The sequence below is a fragment of the Monodelphis domestica genome, chromosome 7, assembly GCF_027887165.1.
Source record: "Monodelphis domestica isolate mMonDom1 chromosome 7, mMonDom1.pri, whole genome shotgun sequence".
Lineage (NCBI taxonomy): Eukaryota > Metazoa > Chordata > Mammalia > Didelphimorphia > Didelphidae > Monodelphis > Monodelphis domestica.
Genome location: NC_077233.1, coordinates 52,704,290 through 52,713,311, shown reverse-complemented (window position 1 = coordinate 52,713,311; position 9,022 = coordinate 52,704,290). Strand labels below are relative to the sequence as shown.

General features: G+C 43.7%; 1 protein-coding gene across 1 annotated transcript; it reads left to right on the top strand.

Moving 5' to 3' along the window:
- Nucleotides 1-1,623: 1,623 nt before the first annotated feature.
- On the top strand, nt 1,624-8,141 carry GHRL (ghrelin and obestatin prepropeptide). Its single transcript, XM_007500225.3, has 4 exons — nt 1,624-2,825; nt 3,048-3,146; nt 4,928-5,036; nt 7,979-8,141. Exons 1-4 carry the CDS (start codon nt 2,718-2,720, stop codon nt 7,996-7,998), a joined length of 336 nt encoding a protein of 111 aa, XP_007500287.1. The 5' UTR covers nt 1,624-2,717; the 3' UTR covers nt 7,999-8,141.
- Nucleotides 8,142-9,022: the final 881 nt, after the last annotated feature.

The following is a 9,022-nucleotide window of genomic DNA, read 5'->3' as shown; positions in this document are numbered from 1 at the left end:
CGCCTCTGGGCTTTTCCTTGGCTGTCCGATATGTTTGCAAAGCTTTTTCTTCTTCCTTCTGTCTCCCGACTTCCCTTGGCTTCCTTCAAAACAGCTCCATCCAATCCCACCTTCGGCAAGGGTCTTCCCTTGGAGATCACCCTTCTTTTAACCATCTATAGCATCGCTATTTCCTTGTCTCCTGCGTTAGAAGGTGAGTCCCCATCCTAATGCAAACATCAACAGCATGGAAATAGATGCTGATCAAAGACACATGTAATATCCAGTGGAATTGCATCTCGGCTATGGGAAGGGTGGGGGTAAGGGAGGGAGGAAAAGAATATGATTCTTGTAACCAAGGAATAATGTTCTAAATTGACCAAACAAAATTTAAAAAAAATTTTAATATAAAGAAAAAGAAGGTGGGTTCCTTGAGAGGAGTCTGTGTTTTTCCTGCACCTGGTACATAATAAGAGTTTAATAGAAGCTTTAATATGGGGCAGCTAATGCCAGGTCTTAAGTCAAGAAGAGACCTGGGTTCAGATCTGACTTCAGACACTTCCTAGCTGTGTTACCCTGGACAAGTCACTTAATCTCAGTTGCCTAGCCCTTGCTGCTCTTCTGTCTTAGAATTAATGCTAAGATAGAAGATAAGGATTTTTTAAAAAGATATAATAAAAATAAAATGAATATAAATAAAATTAAGTGAATATAATATAAACTTCAAGATTAAATAAAACAAATTAAAATGTAAAATATAACTTAAAATAAATGCTTTGATCATTGGTAGAGAAACTAAGACCCAGAAGAGGAAGGTCTACCCCAAAGTCCATATAGCAAGGTAGTGGCCCAGCTGGGACTAGAACCAGATGTCCTGGTTCCCAGGGATGGATGCTATGTCCTTCCCCTTCCTTCTGCTTTCTGGTGACAGCTGGAACAGGTTTCCTGCCCCAAACCAACCCTGTAATTCTTTTGGACCTGCTGACCTCCCTTGTTGACTTCCATCAAGGTGACGAGAACATGTTCAGCTTCCAGGGTACATGAAATATCTGTGTGCAAACTCCCCTGTTTCTGAGAGCCAGGCAGGGGCTTGGACTAGAACAAACTCAGCCCACTATATAAGAGCCCAAAATAGAAGGGGGCCAAGTCCTCTGTGAGATCCTGCAGGTAAGAGTACCATTCTACTAAGATTTCTTGATCAGTTTACCTCTGTGTTTATCTCTTTGCAGGTTTAATTCACTGTGCAGACCTGGGGTAGGCTGCTTCCCTTCCCTGGGAATTTCCTGATCTATGAAATAAAGATTGGTGGGTGGCCAAGAAGGCGAGCCATCACTAGGAATCATGGCACCCAGGGAAAATCCAGGCGGTTTTAGGGGTGAAGAAGGAGGACAACATAGGTGATGATAGCAGGAAGCACTCCTGGGCTGCTGCCTATCTGGGTAGCTGGGTATCCGCCCCTTAGCTGGAAAAGCCCAATCTCAGAGCCTAGAGGGTCTAGAATAATCCCTCTCTTTGGGGAGAATAGTTGGGGCTGCCATGCTTTAGTTAAAGCAGGGGGTGGCTGGGGACAGTTGCTGTGGCTCCCTCCTCCTCTGCCATTCTTCAGTCTTTTAGCTCAAAAAATCTTTCCCATTCCCATTATCTCTTGGGAGTTAGCCTTGGAGTAACCCCAAGGAGATGGGAAGCTCCTCGCAGGCTCCCTGTATTCTTTTTCTCTAAATTAACCAAGGAGCATTTACTGAGCCACTACTCTGTGCCAGGACCCACATTCAAAGCATGATACAAATCTTACTCCCAATTTGCTTATGTGTGCAAACTTGCTAGTGTGTATAAAACTGTATTATTATGAATATTCATTATTAATAATACCAGAGTCCCTAGCATAGGATGTGGGAATACAGAAGGCTCAGGACACAAGCATAGAGTGCTGAGCTTGGAATCAGGAAGACTTGAATTCAACTCCAGCCTCAAACACTGGGCAAGTCACTTCACCTCTTATTACCTCAGTTTCCTCATCTGTAAAATGAAGATAATAATAGCACCTACCTCCTAGGTTGTTGTGAGGATCAAATGAGATAATAAATGTAAAGAACTTAACATAGTAGGGGCTAAATAAATGTTAGCCATTATTTTTATCGTTGTTAGCAAAAATATCGGAAGATGAAGCCATAAGATCAATAAATTATTGTGTAAGACAGGGAAAAAATAAAATGAAGACTTTCTCCTCTAGTTTCAACATCACCAGCCTATCAGCATATCGTGGTCCGATGGAAGGAGCACTGGTTCTGGACTGAGGGGACCTGTGTTCAAATCCCACCTCTCAGTTTGCCTCACTGGGAACACATTGGTAGATTGATTTTGACAATTTTCTTGACCTTCCTAGACCTGAGTTTCTTCATTTGCAAAGTAAAGGATGGAGAGAAAAAGGAGGAGAGGGAAGAGCTTGGGACTTGATCATCTCTAGCTTTAAGTCTGCCCTTCTTTCTTGGGACAGAAGCTATACACTGGAGCTATGAGAAATCAAGAGGAATGAAAAGAGAGTAGCCTGAGAGCACAGAAGCTGGGGGGAAGGCAGAGAAAGGAGAGGCGGAAGACAGACTTGCCAGAGTGTCCCAGGGGCCTTTGGGGGACACAATCTCTCAGTCCAACCCTTGGGGCTTGGCCAGGGGGAGAAGGAGATACTTGTCTTGCTGCCTTTCTCTCTTCAGGCTCCACTGCTTCCTGTCCCATCAGAGAAGATGATCCCCAAGGTGGCCATTTGCAGCCTACTTCTCTTCAGTGTGCTCTGGATGGATGTGGCTTTGGCAGGCTCCAGTTTCCTAAGCCCTGAGCACCCAAAGACCCAGGTCAGTATCCCTCCTCCTCCAATTCCCCCACAAAGAGCTCTTGTCCTGGTTCTGGGTTCTAATCACAGATCCACTGCTGTGTGACTATGCTCAAGGGGTATAATCTTTCTGAGCCCTTTTTCCTCTAATTTCTCCCAAACCCCTCATCACACAAAGAAACATGGTGGAGAGACTCTCGAGGGGCTCACTCCCTGAAGGAATCATTCTGTGTCTTTCCAACAGCGGAAGGAAACCAAAAAGCCATCTGTCAAGCTTCAACCCCGGGGTGTGGAAGAACCTTTTGGCCAGCCTGAAGGAGTAGATAAAGGTCTGGAAATCCAGGTTGGTGCTTCTGCAAGGTCTAATGGGGAGGAAAGGGCAGACAGGAAGATGGAAATGGGTTGGGAAGAAAGATGTTTCATGAGTCACTATGAGGGAGGCATAGGTTTACAGTCTACCGAGGGGGCCCTGGCATGTCATGGGATTGGGCAAAGGGATCTCCTTGTTGAATTGCGTGTGAACCAGGAGACCTGGTTTCTAGTCTTGGCTCTTCCATTAATTCTTTGGGTAACTTGAGCAAGTGACTTCAATTTGGGGGCCTCCATTTCCCTCTCTGTAGGATGGAACAGATGACATCAGAGGTCCTTTCCAGCTCTTGTCATTTTAAAAAAAAATTAACACACATGCACAAACATATATAACCTGCAAGGCAATAAAGAGTTCATTTGTAAGGGGCAGCTAGGCGGCTCAGTGGATGGAGAGCCAGGACTAGAGATGGGAGGTCCTGGGTTCAAATCTGACCTTAGACACTTCCCTAAAAGTTGCCTAACCTTTACTGCTCTTCTGCCTTGGAACCAATACACAGTATTGATTCTAAGAAGGAAGGTAAGGGTTTAAATAAAAATAAAAGCTAATTTGTAGATGGCACCAGTCATAAGGTTTCTATTAGAGTTACTGTTTGAGTTATATTAGGCATCAATCCCGGCCACCAGATTGCGAGTTACAGTCAGTCGCCCTCTGATTTAGCAAGAGGACCAGATCTAAACCCCACACCTGCAGGATCCTAGCCTCTAGTACATCATGATGCTTCTTCTCTGGCTCTTTTCCTTTGCCTGTTTCTTTACAGCCAAGCACGGTCTAGGTCTCGTCATCATCAGGTAACCACAGTGTGAAGACAGAATCCAAACACCAGATGTCAGAGTTGGACCTCAGAGGTCCTCTGAATTACAAACTGATGCCCAGAGACAGAAAGGGGTTTTCCTGGGGTCACACAGTCAGCAGCAGAGCTGGCACTGAATCCCAATCCCAGTGGTCTTCATTTTCCATTCAGTTGCTTTTTGCAGACCAGGTGAAGGTGGAATAAATGAAACTCCCTGGACTGAATAACAAGAGGGTTAGAAGGGACCTCAGTCCAATTCTTCACTCTTAACTCAAGGACAGAAAAGTGGCTGAGCACAATTCAAACCCGTGTTCAGGTCCTGGTTGTCCCACCACTGGTGTCATCTTATTCCACTGCCCAGAGGAGAGTGGTCAGACCAGATGATCTCTTTCGGCCCCTTCTGGTTAGCTCTAAAAATGATTCCATTCAGGAAATATTTATTAAATGCCTGCCATGTACAAGACATTGTGCTATTCACTTGTTATACAAAAATGGAAATGAATTAGCTCCTGCCTTTGAAGAGTTTATAAGCTACGGGAGGAGAGAGTTTGGAGGTAGCAGATATAGATCTATACAAACAAGCACAGGACAAGGAAAATTGGGAGACAGAAAACTAATGGCTGGAGAGATCAGGGAGGGCTCCAAGGAGGAGGTGGTATTTTAATTCAGGCTTCAAGGAAGACAGAGATTGTAAGAAGTATAAATGAAAAGGGAGGATTATGAGGTATGCTACCAGGCAGGGGATCAGGGAAGAGCTTGGAACCCAAAGACAAACTTGGATCAAGGATGAGGCCAACACTTGCCAGCATCAATTACTGGTGTTAGTGCTAATCAATGACTGCTGTGTCCCTGGGCCATATTCCCTTCTCCAATAAGCATGATCTTGGGAAGAATCTGAGTGGAGGTACGTCTCTATGCTGAAACCTTCCTAAAAGAAACATTTGTTTCCGTCTCCTTTCCTTAGTTCAACGCTCCCTTTGACATTGGGATTAAAGTGGCTGAGGCTCAGTATCAGCAATATGGTCATGCCCTGGAAAAGGTCCTACAGGAGATCCTTTTGGAAGAGAACCAAGGTAATTACTTAAACATAGGATAATAATAATAATAATAAACACTTTCCAGCTGGATGACCCTGGACAAGTCACTTAACCCCCATTGCCTAGCCTTTACCATTATTCTGCCTTGGAACCAATACTTAGTATTGATTCTGAGATGAAAAATAAGTGTTTTTAAAATAATAATAATAATGACAACTAGAACTTCTTTGGGCTTTATATTATCTCATTTGATCCCAAGATTTTGAGCCAGAGGGAATCCTAGAAAGGTTCAAGTTCAACTCCCTCAGGTCAAGCTATCTGGGAAGATAATAGAAACCCTTGGTCATTCATTTAAACATTAAAATGGATATTTATTAAGTTCCTACTGAGTTGGGAACACTGGGCTAGCCTCAGGGCAAGATATAGGGTTAGGGAAGACATCTTCCTTTCTTTCTTGAAGCTTATGGGTCAGTGGGGAGATCAGAGAAGATGAAGGAGAAAGGAGAAAGAAGAGACTGGCCAATGAGGAGCCCCCTTCTGGCAGTTCATGATGGTGGAATGAAGGGGATCAACTCTATTATAGAAGAGTGTTCACCAATATTGAGAGCTGGGCCCTCAGTGGCCAGATCCCCATTACCCACAGAAAATTATGGTGTATATTACCTAACAAATACATTAGGGAAGGGCAAAAGGCTCTATCAAGTCTGCAAAGGGGAGTCATTATTGATCAGGGGAAATAGGAGAAAATTACCTGAAAAAAAAAAGGGCATAGGAGTCGGGTTTTAAAGGAAAGCAAAGGGGGCAGCTGGGTGGCTCAGTGGATGGAGAGCCAGGTCTAGAGATGGGAGGTCCTAGGTTCGAATCTGGCCTCAGACACTGCCTAGCTGTGTGCCCCTGGGCAAGTCACTTAACCCTTTACCACTCTTCTGCCTTGGAGCCAATACACAGTATTGACACTAAGATGGAAGGTAATTAAATTAATTAATTTTAAAAAATAAAGGAAAGCAAAGAATTCAACAGGCAAACATGGGCTGAGAGGCTACTTGGCATAGGCAACAGTGTGAGCAAGGGGAAAAGGAGGATGTCCAAGGTGTGCTGGGTTCAGAGTAGACTACATAGTTTAATTGAGCTGGAGAAGAGTGCAAGGGAGACAGTATAATGAAATAAGGCCAGGAAAGTAAGGTGCCCTGAGTCTAGGCAAGTACTCCAGTGCCAAGCAGGAATCTTAGCTGAATTTTCCAGGGTCCACTGAGATGAGGGTCTTGTAGAGAAGACTCACTCTCATCCAAGGTAGCCAAGCCTTCCTTAAGGATCAAATGAGGCTGGGTATGTAAAGTGCTGTCTATATGGCTAAACCATTAAGCTTCCTTTGGTGGGGAAGGGGGGAGAGGGAGGAGGGGTCTCCTTTTAAGGACGTTTGAGCCAGGTGTAGCTCTCACCAAAACTCTCAAGTAGGAAATCTTGTTGTTTGGAACTCCCCTTCTCCTTGTTGCCAGTTTCTTTGGTCCCAGACTTTCAGCACCTTGGCCAGGTCTGGTGTGATGCATCTCAAGCTTCTCCCTCGTAAGGGTGCCTATGCCATGACTGCATGGGGAACTTTTTTAGAGGAAATCCCCCATATCTGTCTGTGTGATCCATGGTGATCATCTCTGAGTTCCCTGGAGACCACATAACCTTCCCCCATCCCTGGAGGAGACTGGAGTAGCTAGAGGGAAGTAGGGAAGAAAGAGGGGATGGGATTGGACTCTCCCACTGCCAGCAGAGGGCACATTCTCCCGATAATTCCTCATTCCTGCCACCTCCAACCCCAACTGTATCAATACCAATCTCTGATCTGACTTTATTCTTTGCCTTCTGTTATATCATTTTCTCCTTACAACATCCCAGTGAGATAGGAAGGGAGGGAATGGGATTATTTCCTTTTATAGGAAACTGAGGCTAGCTTCTCAGTGATTGCTACCAAATGCTCCAATTTAACCTTTAGTCAGACTGAGTCCATTGGGGTGGGGTGGGGGTGGGGTATTTAATTATGATAAGAATTGATGAGGTTAGCAGCAGGAGAGGTCGGATGGAAGAGTAGATTCGGAGCCAGGAAGGCTCCCAACTCCCACCCAAATTGGCAGACTAAGAGCTCTAAGCAAATCTCTAACTGTAAATGGCAACTGTAATTGGTAAGTTTCCCCAACCTGGAGTTCCTTTACCAATAAATGGCATGTCCAGTTCTTATTATTTTAAAAAGCCTCCATTATTTATGTAAACACTCATGATACTTAGCATTCACAAAACTATAATCCAAAGCCAATTGAATTGTTCTTAATTCGCTTTACCCCTTCCTGCCCAATTTTAGGAACTTTTGTTGTTCATTAGCACTCCGGAATGATAAAGCAAAGTCCATCCTCTCACTCAGTGCAAGAATCCCCTCTACAACATCCCCAATGGCTACCCATCCAATACTCCTTCTCCACCCCAATGTGTCCAGTAAGACCTTCACTACTTTGCTAAGCAACCAGATGATGGTTGAAAGCACTTTGGATTATGTGAATGTAAGAGGCAATTAATACCATTCTCTAGACTTCTCAGCCTGATTCAACAGAGGTGCTGGCTTCGGCGGCCAGATGGGGCAATAGAGAGAAGGCTGGACTTGGAGTCTAAAAGATAAGAGTTCAAATTTGATGAGGAATTCCAATCCCACCTATAATGCTCAATAGGAGTCTGATCTTGAAAAAATCACTTAAGCTCTCCTAATATTCGTTTCCTCATATGTAAAGTGGGAATAATAATAGTACCTTCCTCAAGGGTTGTTGTGAGGATCAAATGAGATGATGTATAAGGTAATTTTCAAACCTTACAGCATTCTAAATGCTAGCAATCACTGAGAACAGAAGCTGTGCCATTTTGTTTTTTGTAATGGCATCAACGAGCAGAATTACACATGGGGATTTTTATTTGATCTAATCTACTTTTTCTTTCTTTTTCAGGACCTACAGGGGGGAAATGACACTCTGGAGAGATGACCGCACACATTTTTCTAAGCAACATGCATCATTTCTAGTCTTGCTTTCAGATTAGCTTCCCTGACAACTTCCTCTATTTGTGAATTATATGCCAGGGAATGAAATAAAAATTCCCATTGCAGACCAAGACCTCAAAAAGGAATTTATTTCATGACAGATAAGTACTCTGTTACATTCTTGGGAAAGAATTTGGGCTCTGGCCAATAGCAACAAAAAGACACATTCCATGGCCAGGGGGGTATGCACATTCAGTGAAAACCAGATAAAATTCATATTCTTTAAAACTGACAAACTAAGGATTGGTGGGATTCTTTTAAATATTAGAGCTCTCCCCAGATGCTTGTTTCTAGATAATGGCAAGCCACAGCTGAGAGAAACAGAAAGTTCAGAGGTCACAGACCACAATAGATGACTACGAAATACTTTGGAAGTCCATGAGAAAAAAGAAAAAAAAAACCTAGCTCACTGCACTTTCCTTTTCTCTCTATATTTTCTCTGTATCTATATCTTCTGGTTGGCATTGCAATCCATACTGAGGTTTTTTTTATATTGAACTTGATGGCCAGTGAGCTTTGCTGTTCAATAGCCACATGGGGGATTGGATTTTAAGGGAACAATGAGTATGTGTCCCCTCTCTATACCTCCTCCTGGTATCCTAGCTCTCTTCCTAAATGTACTGCAAAGAGCACTGGACTTGGGAGCAAGGAAAGACATGGGTTTGAATCCCAGTTCCTACACTTACTACTAGTGGGAGCCTGCCCAAGATTTTTCACCCTGATTAATTAGCTTCAGTTGTGTTCCATGGGGATGGTGACGCAGTACAGAAAATTGAGTAGAGACAGACTTAGACTCATGAAGATTTAGACTGAAATCCTCTGTTTGCTGTATACAAACCTGGTGATCAGAGACAGCCATGTGCCTGCATTGCTCCAGGCAACTCTCAAAATAATAAATTATGGATCAGTTAGGAGTTTCCATTCCTTCCAAAGGAAGCAGTCTAAACCCTCC